This window comes from Rhinatrema bivittatum, chromosome 3, assembly GCF_901001135.1.
Source record: "Rhinatrema bivittatum chromosome 3, aRhiBiv1.1, whole genome shotgun sequence".
NCBI lineage: Eukaryota > Metazoa > Chordata > Amphibia > Gymnophiona > Rhinatrematidae > Rhinatrema > Rhinatrema bivittatum.
Window position 1 is genome coordinate 294,853,093 of NC_042617.1, and position 19,034 is coordinate 294,872,126.

At 43.1% G+C, this 19,034-nt stretch overlaps 1 protein-coding gene across 3 annotated transcripts in view; it reads right to left on the reverse strand.

Moving 5' to 3' along the window:
- ATF1 (activating transcription factor 1) overlaps positions 1 to 19,034 on the reverse strand; it is a 318,756-nt gene that overhangs the window by 266,594 nt on the left and 33,128 nt on the right. For 2 of the 3 annotated variants that reach the window (XM_029594979.1, XM_029594976.1), the window contains exon 2: positions 5,993 to 6,121. In XM_029594979.1, the coding sequence (XP_029450839.1) occupies positions 5,993 to 6,121 (129 nt within the window). The remainder of the gene's footprint in view (positions 1 to 5,992; positions 6,122 to 19,034) is intronic. The other variant, XM_029594977.1, reaches the window with a different exon arrangement.

Below are 19,034 nucleotides of genomic sequence, written 5' to 3' on the forward strand. Positions count from 1 at the left end.
CAAGCTCAGGCTGAGTCATATGTATGAGGCCAATCAGCACACAACATGTGCAACAGGCACAACAACTGGGATGCTGTTGGCAAGGATGAGGCTGCCTGAAATTCACAGCGGGTCGAGGTAGGAGAAGTTGGGTTCCTACACTGGAAACAAATTTCTTAGGACAGACGGGCCAAAGATGGAATCCTGTCGCCCAGCTTTGTCTAGGCAGCAGTGAGCTGCAAAGGTGTGGAGAGGCTCCATGTCGCAGCCCTGCAGATGTCAACAATTGGTACTGAACGGTAGTGTACTACTGTGCTTTCACTCGTCCCTGTAGTGGAAGCCCTGCTTGCTGGTAACAGAATGCAATGCAGTCTGCCAAACCAGGTTGACAGTGTTTGCTTGCCCACCGCATTCCCAAGTTTGTTCTTATCAAAAGATACAAAGAGTTGGGTGGACTTCCTGTGGGCTGTTGTGCAGTCTAAGTAAAACGCAAGAACACGCTTACAGTCCAAGGTGTGGAGACCTCGCTAACCTGGGTGAGCGTAAGGTCTTGGGAAAAAAGTGGGCAAGACTATGGACTGAAATGGAAATCAGTAACTACCTTAGGAAGGAATTTAGGGTGAGTGCGAAAAACCACCCGGTCATGGAGGAACATTGTGTAGGGTGAGTAGGTCACAAGACCTGCTCCCCAAGGGGGGAGAAGTTAGCAATCTGATAGCGATCTGCTCCCCCAGAGGGGAGAAGTTAGTAATCTGATATGAATATGGCTGCTGGATACTCCCGTTGAAGGAGGAGTTAACAATCTGTTAGCGATATCCCTGCCAGGGGGCGGAGTTAGCACTCTGTTATGGATCTTGCTAAGGAGTAGCAATCTGTTAGTGCTCTGCTCTTCCAGAGGGAAGGAGTAGCAACTGTTATGCTTTGTTCCTGTAGAAAGATGAACCAGCAACCTGTATGATCCCCATGGGGAGATAGCTATCTGATATGGATCAGCTTCCGCAGAGAGAGGAGTAATGGTCTGATGTGGGTTGGCTCCCACAGAGTGGCAAATGATAATACCGCTCTATTAGTGTAAGAACATGCTATACTGGGTCAGACCAAGGGTCCATCAAGCCCAGCATCCTGTCTCCAACAGTGGCCAATCCAGGCCACAAGAACCTGGCAAGTACCCAAAAACTAAGTATATTCCATGTTACCATTGCTAGTAATAGCGGTGGTTACTATCTAAGTCTAGCGCGTCCCTAGCACCTCCTTTTGACCCGGAGTGGCGGCTGTCAGCAGGTTTGACAGCCAACGCTCAATTTTGCCGGCGTCGGTTCTCGAGCCCGCTGACAGCCCCGGGCTCCAGCAAAATTGAGCGTCCGGTTTTCGGCCTGACAGCCGCCAGCCCGTTTTAATTTTTTTTTTTTACTCACTCTTCGGGACCTCCGATTTAATATCGCCATGATATTAAGTCAGAGGGTGCACAGAAAAGCAGTTTTTACTGCTTTTCTGTGCACTTTCCCGGTGCCGGCAGAAACTAGCGCCTACCTTTAGGTAGGCGCTAATTTCTTAAAGTAAAATGTGCGGCTTGGCTGCACATTTTACTTTCTGTATCGCGCAGGCATACCTAATAGGGCTATCAACAAGCATTTATTTATTTATTTATTTATTTAAAGTCTTTTCTATACCGTCGTTTGGTGGGGACCGTCACAACGGTTTACATTAAGGCACATAAAAGTAGTAATACTACAATTTGTCTGTTTACATAGGTGCCATAAGGTTCGGTAACATAGTTTGTTATCAATGTTCGTTGTTAACTGTGATTAATCATGTTAACTGTGATTAATCATTTGCATGTTGAGGGCGCTATTAGGTGCCGCGGGTTGGACGCGCATTTTCCGCCCCTTACTGAAAAAGGGGTAAGGGAAAACGCGCGTCCAAGGGCAGGTTAACAGTGCGCTCCGTCGGAGCACACTGTACTGTATCAGCCTGCTTGTTGGAAAGGGTGTCGTGAACGTGGTACCTATATCCACATGTGGTGGCATTGAATTTGGGTCCAATTTTTCTGGCGTAAAGTTACACAAGAGATAGTGGATATAATAAATATTCTTGTGTATCTCTCTCCTATATTAGGCTTATTGGGAAGGTGGGAGGGTTCGTTAGTGCCTCGGAAATACAGGTGCCTAGTGGGTCATTTACTATTGGCTGCTTGATTTACCATTGCCACTTTTTGGAAACGTTCACCCTGCTTTGAGTATTGGAAAAAAACCAGGTTCAAACCATAGCTGACCTTGAAAGTCTTAGATATAGTCTTCAACATGAACTATTTAAATATAATGTCATATGGGGACCCTACTACACGTTCATGGCTGTTGACGTCCCTGTGGTCTAGAGATGTTAGATCACAATACTTATTATGTTGCTGCTTATACCTTGGCTGTGCAATAGTACTCTTCTGCTATATTGCTTTGTCAGATCTTCTTTTGCTGATGCCTTGTATTCACCCTGGTAACACATTGGTATTGTTTGCACTGTAACTTTAAAACAAATAAAGAGTTAAAAAAAAAAAAAGAAAGAAAGAAAGACATCCCCCTATTTCCTGTTCCAGAAGCTAAGTCGGCAAACCTTCATTAGGAAGCTCAGGAAGGTCCACCACCCAAGCCCACTCCTCTCTTGGACTGCCGGGAACAAAAGAATTGAGACCTACTGAAAGGCTGAATCCGCTGAAAGATCATCCCTCTGTAAGGACGAAAACGCCTGGAACCCCAGAAACAACCACTCATACCAAAGGGGCACTGTAACTGTTTCCTATCCTCCAGCATCTGAGGCACCAGAGACCCGCCTCCACTTACTCCAACTCGCTCCCAAACAAGAGCGAGCTTTAAAGGGCATTTTGGTAAGAGTGGCTTTGGAAGCTGTGTCAGCTGACCAATTTCGCAACCAGAATTGACACCTGGCTATCACCGAAGCCACTCCTCTAGCCGAGATCCAGACCAAATCACAGCCTGCATCTGCTAAAAAGGCGGTAGCAGGCTCCATAACCGTTCTGGAATTCCCTCCAGCCTCATTAACCTCCTGAGAGAGAAGCCGACAAGATCTCGCCACTAGGACGCAACAGGAGGCAATCTGTAAATTCATTGCCACTGTGTCAAAGGCTTGCTTAAGAATAGCCTCAATCCTTCGATCATGTACATCCTTCAAGGCCACTATGGGAATAGTCATCCACTTAGACATAGCACATACCAGAGCTCTCTCACAGCCAGATCCAGGGTGTACAGGCCTTCCAATGTCCGACCTCCTTTAAAATTTGCCTCTGGGGCATCCCATTCCAGATCAATCAATTCCTGGATAGCAGCCATCACCGGGAAAAAATAAGAGGTTTTACATAAGGAAACCAAAATGGGATTCTTCCTCTGCTCCAACATAGCATCCGAACCAGGAACACCCAGCTATTTCAAGGTCTGGGAAATCAGGGCCAGCAGTTCTTCTCTATGAAAGAACCACAACATGGTTCGATATGGTTCCAGCCCTGGAGGAATTTCCCCATTTTCTAGGAAATCAGGATCAACCTCATCATCAGTGCCATCGGATTCCTGACGGGAACATCTACAGGGAGCCAAGGAAGAGGGAGGAGCCACCGGCTGAGGGTCCGACTGGACAGAAATAGGGTAAGCGGAGGATTGCGCCTGACGAAAGGCTTGTAAGCCTTGAAAAAATTCCACCCAAGAAAAAGCAGCTGGGTCCAGACAAGCCCAGAAGGAACTGGAGCTGGTCCCATAAAACTGCCCTCACCAGCAGAGGAGCCAGTCAAGGGAGAACCAAGATCTGGTGTCCCTCCAATCAAGGCCATGACCAACCCATCATCAGAATGGGAAAAGCCAGGCTTAGCAAAATCCAAGGAAGACAACTCTCCCTGAGCTTCTGAGCAGTGCTGACATAGGTTAGAAGCCAGAGTCAGGCTGAGAAGCCCTAATATGACAGGCAACACAAATAGGAAGACGGTATAGCGCACCAAAAATGGAGGCTGGAGGAAGTTCTGAAACCCCTCTGGTCTCTGACTCAGGTAAAACTTTCTCTTTTTTTTTTTTTTTTTTTTAAACCTTACCTGAGCTCAGCACTTACAGAGACAGTCTCCAGCTGCGGGGGGGAGAGGGTATCTGCCATCACCGCTGCGCTTGGCCTCCTGCACCCACTGCCTTTCAGCTGAATTAGCAGCTAAGTCCACACCGGGAAACGCAGCTACCGGTCAAGGCTCACCTCTGAGGGACCAAGGAAATCGCCTCAGGTATTCTCACCTGAAGAGGAACCTTTAGGTATCACTACAGGAGAGCAGGGCTTTCTTTTCATGAATTTAGAATTTCAAGTTTCTCCTTTCAAAAAGCTCAAAGCAATCTCCATAGGGAGATGCACGTCCACCATCTGCTGGAGACGGAGAATACTGGCAGGCTGAGGTCACCGCAGGGTTATATATACTGTGACGTCAACTTGCTCTGTCTCCATCTGCTGGCATGGGAGCATAAACCCACTGGCGACCAAAATGATAAAGGGAACAGAATGGCTGCCCTATGAGGAAAGGCTAAAGAGGCTAGGGCTGTTCAGCTCGGAGAAGAGAAGGTTATTATAGAGGTCTATAAAATCACGAGTGGAATAAATGGAGTAAACGTAAATTGCTTAGTTAGCCTTTCAAAAAATAAAAAGACTAGGAGACATTCCATGAAGTTAGTAAGTAGCACATTCAAAACAAATTGGAGAAAGTTCTATTTCACTCGAAGCACAAATAAGCTCTGGAATTCATTGCCAAAGGATGTGGTTAAAGCAGGCAGTGTAACTGTGTTTAAAAAATGTTTGGATAAGTTCCTAGAGAAGTCAATAAATTGTTATTAACCAAGTAGACTTAAGAAATCACTACATAATAGCAGCATGGGATCTATTTACTGTTTGAGATCTTACCAGATACAGGTGACCTAGATTGCCATTGTTAGGAACAGGATACTGGGCTTGATGGACCCTTGGTCTGATCCAGTATGGTAAATTTTTATGTTTTTAGGAATAAAATTATTAGAAAACTTCAAAGAAAGAAGAAGCTTTAATTCCCTAGTACCTATACTAATAGCGCCAAATAAATGGATATGTCACACAAAGATAGCAGCAATGCATCACTTTCAACACCTATGGCAGTCATAGACTTCCTGTTATCTGCAATTCATGCCAATACTTGATATCAGTAATAAATTAAAATAAACAGCATGGGGTTTATATTTTATCCAGCTAAAGTTAGTCAGAAAACTTGTCCTGAATATTCAGTGGGATAAACTTCCCGAATATACTATCCTAAATGTATCCAGCTACTTGTAAGCCAGATAACTAACTCTAACCAGCCATTGTTTGAATATGGCTGGTTAGGCTTAAAGTTATCCGGTCTTATGTGGTCAGATAACTTGCTACTTATCCGGGTAAGTAGCACTCCTTTGGGGGGAAAAAAAAGTTGCTGGTTTCCCAGCCCAGCAAATGTTTAAAATTAAGAAATATCTACAATGCTAGGCTTGGCCCTCACCACTAAATGTACATTAAAATCTCACCTCCTTCCCCACACACCTAGTACCTGAATTAAGGCCCCCTGTGTTTATGCCAGGATCGCAGTGCAATGCAATCCCCATTGCTTCCAGCATTATTCTGGTAACACTAGAAGTGTACTCAAATGCAAGTCTAAAATGTTATCTGGCTAGCTTAGCTGGTTATAGTTTAAAATTGGCTAAGTTAGCTGCATAACTTAATTCCTCTCCAAAACACCTTCGCAACTCTTTTTTTTTATCCAGCTAAATTTTAGACAGATAATGACTTATCAGACTAAAAGCTAGCTGGAAAGGGGCTGAATATACAAAATTTTGCCATTTAGATGATAATGTAATTTGAATACTGAACTTCAAAAATCGCCTTTTCTTCCTTTACTATGGCTAGGAAATAATTATGCTTTTTATGTACACAGAAACAGATTTTTAATCCATATCTCCCTCCCCTCTGAAGAAATTACCTGCACTGCATGACCCTGAGGCGAGTGGATTACTGATGAAGACTGTGCAGTCTGTATGACCCCCTGTACCTGGACATGTTCACCAGGAAGCTGTACAGCCATCAGTGACGTTGACCCACGTAGTGACATCTGAAAAGAAACCACAATAGTTTTCATATTTAGACAAAATAATTGGACATGAAATGCAGTCATACATCCCATGTATTTGTTAATAAACAGACAGAAGAAGTGTTGGGTTAACCAAACCTTTCTTCACACAATTAACAAGACAAAGTAAGCACAAAAACACTACAAATACATTACTGGCATGGATACTGCTTCAATAAGATTGAAATACTTACAGATATAAGCATATCACATCAACATTATTAATACAATGCTGCCAACAAAGACTCCATCTTCTGATGCACCCAAAGGTCAAAAAAATAGAAACAAAAACTCAAAACCACCCACATAGTATTCCTTTGTGAATGTAATTTTATCATTTTAGATTAATCATTACAAGGAGAGCATGTCAGCCTCACACACGGGTGTCATCTGATGGAGCCCGGCAGGGAAAACTTATGTAAAAATTTCTAGAACTTTGACTGAGCCTCTCTGAATATGCTCCAACATGCAATATACCACACATGCACAGAATCTTCTCAGTCTTATAACATAGAATTCATAAGAAAATAAGAAAAATAAAACCCAGAAAGTGGAACCCCAACTTCACGAGGCGGCCAGCGGGTTTCATGAGGACTGAGATCATGCTGACTTCGGAGAACACCTGTTACAGGGAAGCAACTCTGCTTTCTACGAGGATAAGCAGGATGGCAGTACTCACACATGAATGAATCCCTAACTATAGATAGCCCCCCAACAAAACAGGGGACCAACAAAAGAGGTGCCAATGGGCACAAAAAGTTTTGTTGGTTAACAGGAGGGGGGCAGCCTGAACAGAAACAGGGAACAGAGTTGGGTTCTAAACCTCAAACTTATAAATTCTTCTTTCAAACATGGTTATTTCCCACATTCTCTAAAATGGGCATCCAACGTCCTATTCTTACGAAAACCTCTGCTGTCCTGACATTACTGTCAAACTGTCACCCTATATCTTCGCTATATCTCGCTAAAATCATGGAAATGTCAGCACATCATCAGCTCACAATTTTTCTTGACTCTAATGATACACTCTTAGGCTCTTAGGTAGAAAGATTAAATCCAGAACCTCCAGGGTAGCATTCTCTGAAATGCTCCCTGTTCCACGCGCAGGTCACCAGAGGCAGGCAGAGCTCCGGAGTCTCAATGCGTGGATGAGACGATGGTGCAAGGAAGAGGGATTCAGTTTTGTTAGGAACTGGGGAACCTTTTGGGGAAGGGGGAGTCTCTTCCGAAGGGATGGGCTCCACCTTAACCAGGGTGGAACCAGATTGCTGGCGCTAACCTTTAAAAAGGAGATAGAGCAGCTTTTAAACTAGAACAAAGGGGAAAGCCGACAGTCGCTCAGCAGCGCATGGTTCGGAGAGATGTATCTTTAAAGGATACTAATGATGCATTAGAATTAGGGCATCCCGACAGTGAGGTTCCAATAATTAGAAAAGTAGTCCAAGTGCCTGTAACTAAAAACTCACCTGAGCTAAAAAATTCTAACTTATCCCTGTCAATTAAAAAGCAGAATAAAAATACAAACAAAAAACAAACTTTGAAATGTTTGTATGCTAATGCCAGAAGTCTAAGAAGTAAGATGGGAGAATTAGAATGTATAGCAATAAATGATGACATAGACTTAATTGGCATCTCAGAGACATGGTGGAAAGAGGATAACCAATGGGACAGTGCTATACCGGGGTACAAATTATATCGCAATGACAGAGAGGAGCAGTCGGGAGGAGGTGTGGCGCTTTATGTCCGGGATGGCATAGAGTCCAACAGGATAAACATCCTGCATGAGACTAAATACAAAATTGAATCTTTATGGGTAGAAATCCCTTGTGTGTCAGGGAAGACTACAGTGATAGGGGTATACTACCGTCCACCTGGTCAAGATGGTGAGACGGACAGTGAAATGCTAAGAGAAATTAGGGAAGCTAACCAAATTGGTAGTGCAGCAATAATGGGAGACTTCAATTACCCCAATATAGACTGGGTAAATGTATCATCGGGTCACGCTAGAGAGATAACGTTCCTGGATGGAATAAATGATAGGTTTATGGAGCAATTGGTTCAGGAACCGACGAGAGAGGGAGCAATTTTAGATCTAATTCTCAGTGGAGCACAGGACTTGGTGAGAGAGGGTAACGGTGGTGGGGCCGCTTGGCAATAGTGATCATAATATGATCAAATTTGATTTAATGACTGGAAAAGGAACAGTGTGCAAATCCAAGGCTCTCGTGCTAAACTTTCAAAAGGGAAACTTTGATAAAATGAGAAAAATTGTTAGAAAAAAACTGAAAGGAGCAGCTACAAAAGTAAAAAATGTCCAAGAGGCGTGGTCATTGTTAAAAAATACCATTCTAAAAGCACAGTCCAGATGTATTCCACACATTAAGAAAGGTGGAAAGAAGGCAAAACGATTACCGGCATGGTTAAAAGGGGAGGTGAAAGAAGCTATTTTAGCCAAAAGATCTTCATTCAAAAATTGGAAGAAGGATCCAACAGAAGAAAATAGGATAAAGCATAAACGTTGGCAAGTTAAATGTAAGACATTGATAAGACAGGCTAAGAGAGAATTTGAAAAGAAGTTGGCTGTAGAGGCAAAAACTCACAGTAAAAACCTTTTTAAATATATCCGAAGCAGAAAGTCTGTGAGGGAGTCAGTTGGACCGTTAGATGATCGAGGGGTTAAAGGGGCACTTAGAGAAGATAAGGCCATCGCGGAAAGATTAAATGATTTCTTTGCTTCGGTGTTTACTGAAGAGGATGTTGGGGAGGTACCCGTAATGGAGAAGGTTTTCATGGGTAATGATTCAGATGGACTGAATCAAATCACGGTGAACCTAGAAGATGTGGTAGGCCTGATTGACAAACTGAAGAGTAGTAAATCACCTGGACCGGATGGTATACACCCCAGAGTTCTGAAGGAATTAAAAAATGAAATTTCAGACCTATTAGTAAAAATTTGTAACTTATCATTAAAATCATCCATTGTACCTGAAGACTGGAGGATAGCAAATGTAACCCCAATATTTAAAAAGGGCTCCAGGGGCGATCCGGGAAACTACAGACCGGTTAGCCTGACTTCAGTGCCAGGAAAAATAGTGGAAAGTGTTCTAAACATCAAAATCACAGAACATATAGAAAGACATGGTTTAATGGAACAAAGTCAGCATGGCTTTACCCAGGGCAAGTCTTGCCTCACAAATCTGCTTCACTTTTTTGAAGGAGTTAATAAACATGTGGATAAAGGTGAACCGGTAGATATAGTGTACTTGGATTTTCAGAAGGCGTTTGACAAAGTTCCTCATGAGAGGCTTCTAGGAAAAGTAAAAAGTCATGGGATAGGTGGCGATGTCCTTTCGTGGATTGGAAACTGGCTAAAAGACAGGAAACAGAGAGTAGGATTAAATGGGCAATTTTCTCAGTGGAAGGGAGTGGACAGTGGAGTGCCTCAGGGATCTGTATTGGGACCCTTACTGTTCAATATATTTATAAATGATCTGGAAAGAAATACGACGAGTGAGATAATCAAATTTGCAGATGACACAAAATTGTTCAGAGTAGTTAAATCACAAGCGGATTGTGATAAATTGCAGGAAGACCTTGTGAGACTGGAAAATTGGGCATCCAAATGGCAGATGAAATTTAATGTGGATAAGTGCAAGGTGATGCATATAGGGAAAAATAACCCATGCTATAATTACACGATGTTGGGTTCCATATTAGGTGCTACAACCCAAGAAAGAGATCTAGGTGTCATAGTGGATAACACATTGAAATCGTCGGTTCAGTGTGCTGCGGCAGTCAAAAAAGCAAACAGAATGTTGGGAATTATTAGAAAGGGAATGGTGAATAAAACGGAAAATGTCATAATGCCTCTGTATCGCTCCATGGTGAGACCACACCTTGAATACTGTGTACAATTCTGGTCGCCGCATCTCAAAAAAGATATAATTGCAATGGAGAAGGTACAGAGAAGGGCTACCAAAATGATAAGGGGAATGGAACAACTCCCCTATGAGGAAAGACTAAAGAGGTTAGGACTTTTCAGCTTGGAGAAGAGACGACTGAGGGGGGATATGATAGAGGTGTTTAAAATCATGAGAGGTCTAGAACGGGTAGATGTGAATCGGTTATTTACTCTTTCGGATAGTAGAAAGACTAGGGGACACTCCATGAAGTTAGCATGGGGCACATTTAAAACTAATCGGAGAAAGTTCTTTTTTACTCAACGCACAATTAAACTCTGGAATTTGTTGTCAGAGAATGTGGTTCGTGCAGTTAGTATAGCTGTGTTTAAAAAAGGATTGGATAAGTTCTTGGAGGAGAAGTCCATTACCTGCTATTAAGTTCACTTAGAGAATAGCCACTGCCATTAGCAATGGTTACATGGAATAGACTTAGTTTTTGGGTACTTGCCAGGTTCTTATGGCCTGGATTGGCCACTGTTGGAAACAGGATGCTGGGCTTGATGGACCCTTGGTCTGACCCAGTATGGCATTTTCTTATGTTCTAAACAAATACTAATTTGGATTCCAAGAACACCACAATACTGAATTGCTCCTTCTTTCCAGCTTTGTCACCATTAGACGAAGCTTAGATCGGGGAACTTTCTTTGCACTTATTTTCATGGATATTTTTGCTGCATTTGACACTATTGATCACACAATTCTTTCAAGGGAACAGTCTCTTGGGTTTACGAGTTCTGTTCTTTCCTGGTTTACTTCATATCTTATGAACAGTGTGCAGCAAGTCAAGGTTGGTTCTGAGAGTTTATCCTGTATTCCCCTTAGCTCTAGTGTACTCCCAAGGCTCTATCTGATTCCATTATGTTGTCTTCTCGCCAGCCTTAGGGTACATAAGTAGTTATATGCTGACGACATTCAGTTTTTTTCCCCTCAAAGCATCATGGGCACTCACAAAAGAATTAATCTGCTGTCTTGCTACCATCCATGGATGGCTCAGGAGGAACAAACTTGCCCTTGACATCACAAAAATTGAAATAATGATTCTGTCCGGTTTCCGCTTTCATGTATCCCAGAAAAAATGGTCTTCGATAACCAAAACATTTCCATATCAAAAGTTGTCCGCAACCTTGGTGTCTATATAAACCCCTCTCTTTCAATGCAGGATCATAATTAAACCTTGACCCAATTTTCCTTTCACAAATTTCGTTTATTACGTTATTTGAAGCCTTTATTAGATCCTAATGATTTCAGACTGTTCTACAATCTCTCCTCTTTTCCAGCCTTGACAACTGCAACTTTCTCTTTTTTGGCCTGTCAGCTTATATAAACTTATCCTCTTCAAATTATCCAAAATTCTCAGCTATCTCTTAACAGAAGTCCCTATATGTAGTCACATAACCCAGTTTTACAATCCCTTCACTAGCTACCAATTTCATATAGATCCAACACAAATTGGCTGTCATTGTTCACACTTTGCTCCATAATATTCATTCCCCATGGAATGCAGCTACTTTGAAAATTCATACCCCAACAAGAACACCAAGATCTTCAAGTCTGGGATTCCTAGATATTCCTTCACCCATGGTAGTTTACATTGATGAGACTAGGGAGTGTGCCTTTTCCTTTGCTGGTATCTTCCTTTGGAATACTCTTTCAAAGGAAATTAGACTAATTAAATAGTCTAAAATTTTTAAGAATGCCCTATAAACTCACTTATTTCAACAGGCATACTCCATTTAATACGCTAGAACTGGATTTTCCCAGTTTCATGCTTTAGTTCCATCTAGGGCATGTTTATCTTGTCTTATCCTTATTGTCATGTATACAAAAAATATAGGGGTAAAACAGGTATTACATTCCCAAATAATTTAACAAATATACAGGTATATTATGTGTTATTTATTACAAAATATTAAAATTCAATACTATTTATATTCCAAAAAAGTCACGGTAATCACACATTTGATACATTGCATAATATCTTTTTCTCAAAAAAAAAATTTTTTTTTTCAGAATATTGTTTTTATTGGCAATATCAAGCAGTGAGCCACCAATCTGTCACAAAACAACCCGAACCATATCAACAATAACCAGTGAACACATTGAATTTTCCAAACAATACCTTTGTCAGGTTGACCTCTACCCGATACACCTTTTTACAGTATAGCCATATTTACCCCCCCATCCCACCCCTCTCACCCCTCCCCCCCCCAACCCTTTCAGCCATACCACAACCATTCCACACTCACACTATTATCTAAGCACCCCCTCCCCCCCTATAGTGACCCAATCAGATGTGTACCCATTCGCCCGTATGTCATCCTGCAAGTCCTTAGGCAATGCCTTCACACAGGTATCCCAACAAGCACAATAAATCTTGTCTGGTGTCCGGCGACCCATCAGAAAGTCCATTCTTTCCAGTTGCGCCATGTCCACCATTCGGCGAGCCCAGGCAAGGAAGGTTGGGTTGATGTCCGGTTCAAGCCAGTCCACCAGGATAGTACGACACGCCTGCATAACTGCCACCCTTTCAAATTTAATCTTAGAGGTTCTATCCAACAAAGCGGTTGGGAGAGAACTGCACAAAAGCACCATCCCCGTGAGGTTTAGGACGACCCCCAAACAAGTACTAAGTACATTCGCTACAGCCGCCCAGAAGACCTGAAGCGTTTGGCAGTCATATAACCTATGGGCCAAAGTCCCAGGTTGCAATCCGCCTTTTATACACAGTGGAGTGGGGGTTAATCGCATCTGCGATCGCCGAACATCATCACAGTATAGCCAGTGCAAAATTTTAAACTGTATTTCCCGGAGTCCAATGTCCGGGAGTGTTTTCCTCAGTTTTGCGAACGCAGCAAGTATATGAGCGCCCGTTACAGGAAGATCGAGGACTGCAGTCCAGCGACTTGCCAGGTGAGACGCCCTGTCCACGCTGCGAAGTTTCTGTCCCAAGTTTTTCCAACCAGTAATGGTGTTGGCAAGGTAGGCAGTATCAAAGAACACGTTGGCAAACTTAAGTTCCTCTGCAATGTCCTCTGTAGTCCACGCACAGGAACGGAGATAGTGTCGTGCTTGAAGAAAAGCATAAAACTGCTTGGCTGGAATGTGGTAAGTACTTTGTAAAGTGGCAAAGTCCAACAAGTGACCTGTCGTGTCATCCAACATATGATATATAAACAATATGCCTTTAGTCGCCCAAGGCTGAAATATTGCCCCATTATCCTGCCCCGGCAAGAACTCCATATTGCGTACCAAGGGAAGTAGTAATGACCATACTCCAGGTCTATGGTTCAGCCGTTGCCACCATCTCCAAGCCTGAATACAGGGAGAGAGCAGGACAGTAGGATATGGGGAGGCGCTGCACACTGTAGCCCGGGATTGAATAATGCTCACCGGTGAGTTGGGCGCTGACATACGCTCTAGCATACCAGCCGCACATAAATGGTATGTGTCCGTGAGCCATTCCCCAATAAACCTCAACTGGCAGGCCACATTGTATAAAAGGAAATCGGGCATGTTTAATCCTCCCCGGTCTCCGGGCAACTCCAGAGCTGCATAATGGAGCCTCGCCCGCTTCCCTTGCCATAAAAACTTCTGTATGCTAGAACGCAAGCGCCGGACATCCACCCCTTTCAACCAACAAGGTATCATGTGTAACAAATAAAGAAGTTTGGGTACCAGTACCATTTTAACCAGGGCACAGCGGCCAAAAAAGGACAGCGGGAGGGAGGTCCATGTGGCTAAATGGGCGCATAGCTTCTCAATACAAGCAGTAATGTTTAAAGCATATAATTTCTTAAGATCTCTGGGTCCCAAACTCCCAGATATTTTAGCCATGACTGGGCCCAATGAAAAGGAAAAGGCGCCCCCCACGTGGCAGGCAGTTGCCCATTGAGAGCTAGGGCCTCTGATTTCGCATAATTAATACGGAGGCCCGCCACTGGAGTGAACTGGTTAAACAACTTAACAATCACCGGTACACTAGTGCATGGCCGACCCACAAAAAGTAAAATATCGTCGGCAAATAATGCTATTTTCATTGGGTGGCCACTCACACTAATGCCATGAAATGCCTTGTCACCCCTCAGGCGACTGGCCATAGGCTCCAGTGCCAAGACAAACAGCAGGGGAGTCAAAGGAGAACCCTGTCGGACCCCGCAATGTATGGGAAAATTTTTTTGTGGGCTTCCCATTCAGTAAGATGGTGGCACTAGGGTTCTGATACAATACTGATAACCATCCCAGATAGGAGCCCGAAAAGCCATACTTATTCAGTTTCCAAAACAGATACTCCCATGAGATAGAGTCGAAGGCTTTTTCCGCATCTAGACTCAGTATAAGGGCCTCCTGTTGTGGTTGGTAACTGAGGGCTGCAATAAGACGGCGGATATTTCTCACTCCCTGGCGGCCCCTCACAAAGCCAGTTTGGTCTTCATTTATCAAGGCTGGGAGTAGCCCTTGTAGCCTAGCAGCCAGGACCGAGGAGAGAATCTTAATATCTACATTAATCAGCGATATGGGCCAGTAGGAGCCCACCTCCAAAGGGTCTTTCCCAGGTTTAGGGAGCACCACGATAACCGACCGGTTCGCAGCCTCCGATAAAGAGGGACCGTCTAACAGACTGTTGTAATAACCTTGTAATAGGGCTAGTATAGGGTACCCCAGAATTTTGTAAAACTCCGACCCGAACCCGTCTTGCCCCGCAGCCTTGCCCAATTTGAGACCCTGTATTACTGAGAAGATTTCTGGAGCAGTAATGGGACTATTCAAGACCGAGAGATCCTCCGGCTGTATCTTGGGCCAAGACTGCCCCTGAAAAAGGGCCTCCGCCTGCTCTATAGTCATAGGTTTAGCCCCATATAGCTGCGTATAATACTCTAAGAACCTTGCCGCAATCGCTTCTGGGCTCGTGCAATGGGCCCCCTGACCATCACGGATCCCTGATATAGACACTTTTTCCCCCTTTGGGCGGACCAAGTGAGACAAAAGCCTGCTACCATATTTATACAACTGATAGCAGTAATACCTAAGGGATTTAGATGCGCGTATATGTAAAAGATTATTAAGGGCCGTGCGGGCCAGATCCAAAGACGCCTTATCCTCAGGCTTCAGAGTGCCCTTATGCAGTAGCTGAGCCGCTTTTAAATGTTCAAAAGCCGGAGGATCTCCGCATTTCTTTGCCTATTCTGTATAGCCACATAGGCAATGATGGCCCCCCGCATCACTGCTTTCCCCGCTTCCCACACCGTCCCAGGTCCAACATCAGGTGTTTGATTGTGTGCCACATAGTCCGCCCAGCTATCCTGCAAGTATTTTTTAAATGTACCATCATGATATAAGTCTGGCCGCATGCGCCAGGAGTACGGTAAGTGTGAGCTACTCCCCCATCTCAAAGTAATAGTAATTGGAGCATGATACGTCAATACAATCGGTTCAATTGTAGCTTCCTCTAACTGGGGAAAACAGTGCTCGGAGAGCAACAGGTAATCTAATCTAGAGTATGTTTTATGTGGGTGGGAATAGAAGGTAAAATCTTTATCTTGGGGATGAAGCACCTGCCACGCGTCTAAGAGCTGCAATTCCTGACTTAAAAGGTTAACTCCTTTCCCCGCATCAGCTGTGGAGAACAACTTGGGAGGTTTAATATCTACACTCTTATTCGCCACTTCATTAAAATCTCCCCCCACTATCAGACTATGATCAGAATACTCCAGGAGCAAGCGAATAAGCGCGGCAAAGTATCCCGGCGTATACACATTTGGAGCGTATATTTATTTATTTATTTATAATTTTTTTATATACCGCCGCTCATCAAAGATATCACGTCGGTGTACAGTGAACAGGAACTTACGCCGGAGCGTTATACATTTAACAGGGTTATATAAGCGTTATACATTTAACAAAGGTAAGTATATAAATATTTGAATATTTGAACATAAAACAAGTAGAATCTTTTAAAAACAGAACTATCATTTAGGTGTAACTTAACTAAGCTGAGTTAAACAGAACTGGAAAGTAAAGGGATTCTAGGAAATTAGGTATGAGGTTAGGGACAGGTTAGGAGGAGATGGAGTTCTAAATTAGAGGTGATAAGAGGGGGGAGAAAGCGCTTCGAATGCAATTAAGAGCAATTATATGGATGGGTATTTACAATAAGGGCAGAAATAGGGGAAATTAGAGATGGTGTATAGACAGGGGGTGATGGGTAAATAAGGCAGGGCATATAAAGGAGAGGAAAGACATATATATTTCAAGTATAGGCATGTGTGAATAACCATGTCTTGAGTTTTTGCTTGAATGTTTTGGGAGATGGCTCAAGGCGCAGTTCGGTGGGCATGGTATTCCATAACAAAGGGCCAGCAAAGGAAAGCGCTCGTGCTTTGGTGGAGGCATGGTTATATAGTTTGGGCGAAGGGGTCTGTAATGTGGCGAGGTATTGATTTCTGGTAGGTTTAATAGAAGTTTGAAATTGTAGTGAATTATTAAACCATTTCATTTCAGGATTGTGGAGGGCTTTATGCATAAGTGTTAATGTCTTGTAGTGTATGCGAGACTGAATGGGGTGCCAGTGTAACTCCTTCAAAACTGGCGTAATATGTTCCTTTGAGTTTGTGTTAGTAAGGATACGGGCTGCAGTATTTTGCAGGATTTGTAAGGGGCGGATGGCATTTTTAAGACATCGCCACCTATCCCATGACTTTTTACTTTTCCTAGAAGTCTCTCATGAGGAACTTTGTCAAACGCCTTCTGAAAATCCAAGTATACTATATCTACCGGTTCACCTTTATCCACATGTTTATTAACTCCTTCAAAAAAGTGAAGCAGATTTGTGAGGCAAGACTTGCCCTTGGTAAAGCCATGCTGACTTTGTTCCATTAAACCATGTCTTTCTATATGTTCTGTGATTTTGATGTTTAGAACACTTTCCACTATTTTTCCTGGCACTGAAGTCAGGCTAACCGGTCTGTAGTTTCCCGGATCTCCCCTGGAGCCCTTTTAAAATATTGGGTTTACATTGCTATCCTCCAGTCTTCAGGAACAATGGATGATTTTAATGATAAGTTACAAAATTTTTACTAATAGGTCTGAAATTTCATTTTTTAGTCCCTTCAGAACTCTGGGGTGTATACCATCCGGTACAGGTGATTTACTACTCTTCAGTTTGTCAATCAGGCCTACCACATCTTCTAGGTTCACCGTGATTTGATTCAGTCCATCTGAATCATTACCCATGAAAACCTTCTCCATTTCGGGTACCTCCCCAACATCCTCTTCAATAAACACCGAAGCAAAGAAATCATTTAATCTTTCCGCGATGGCCTTATCTTCTCTAAGTGCCCCTTTAACCCCTCGATCATCTAACGGTCCAACTGACTCCCTCACAGGCTTTCTCCTTCGGATATATTTAAAAACATTTTTACTGTGAGTTTTTGCCTCTACAGCCAACTTCTTTTCAAATTCTCTCTTAGCCTGTCTTATCAATGTCTTACATTTAACTTGCCAATCTTTATGCTTTATCCTATTTTCTTCCGTTGGATCCTTCTTCCAATTTTTGAATGAAGATCTTTTGGCTGAAATAGCTTCTTTCACCTCACCTTTTAACCATGCCGGTAATCATTTTGCCTTCTTTCCACCTTTCTTAATGTGTGGAATACATCTGGACTGTGCTTCTAGAATGGTATTTTTCAACAATGACCATGCCTCTTGGACATTTTTTACTTTTGTAGCTGCTCCTTTCAGTTTTTTTCTAACAATTTTTCTCATTTTATCAAAGTTTCCCTTTTGAAAGTTCAGCACGAGAGGCCTGGATTTGCACACTGTTCCTTTTCCAGTCATTAAATCAAATTTGATCATATTATGATCACTATTGCCAAGCGGCCCCACCACAGTTACCTCTCTCACCAAGTCCTGCGCTCCACTGAGAATTAGATCTAAAATTGCTCCCTCTCTCGTCGGTTCCTGAACCAATTGCTCCATAAAGCTATCATTTATTCCATCCAGGAACGTTATCTCTCTAGCGTAACCCGATGATACATTTACCCAGTCTATATTGGGGTAATTGAAGTCTCCCATTATTACTGCACTACCAATTTGGTTAGCTTCCCTAATTTCTCTTAGCATTTCACTGTCCGTCTCACCATCTTGACCAGGTGGACGGTAGTATACCCCTATCACTATAGTCTTCCCCGACACACAAGGGATTTCTACCCATAAAGATTCAATTTTGTATTTAGTCTCATGCAGGATGTTTATCCTGTTGGACTCTATGCCATCCCGGACATAAAGTGCCACACCTCCTCCCGAGTGCTCCTCTCTGTCATTGCGATATAATTTGTACCCCGGTATAGCACTGTCCCATTGGTTATCCTCTTTCCACCATGTCTCTGAGATGCCAATTAAGTCTATGTCATCATTTACTGCTATACATTCTAATTCTCCCATCTTACTTCTTAGACTTCTGGCATTAGCATACAAACATTTCAAAGTTTGTTTTTTGTTTGTATTTTCATTCTGCTTTTTAATTGATAGGGATAAGTTTGAATTTTTTAGCTCAGGTGAGTTTTTAGTTACAGGCACTTGGACTACTTTTCTAATTATTGGAACCTCACTGTCGGGATGCCCTAATTCTAATGCATCATTAGTATCCTTTAAAGATACCTCTCTCCGAACCATGCGCTGCTGAGCGACTGTCGGCTTTCCCCTTTGTTCTAGTTTAAAAGCTGCTCTCTCTCCTTTTTAAAGGTTAGCGCCAGCAGTCTGGTTCCACCCTGGTTAAGGTGGAGCCCATCCCTTCGGAAGAGACTCCCCCTTCCCCAAAAGGTTCCCCAGTTCCTAAAAAAACTGAATCCCTCTTCCTTGCACCATCGTCTCATCCACGCATTGAGACTCCGGAGCTCTGCCTGCCTCTGGTGACCTGCGCGTGGAACAGGGAGCAT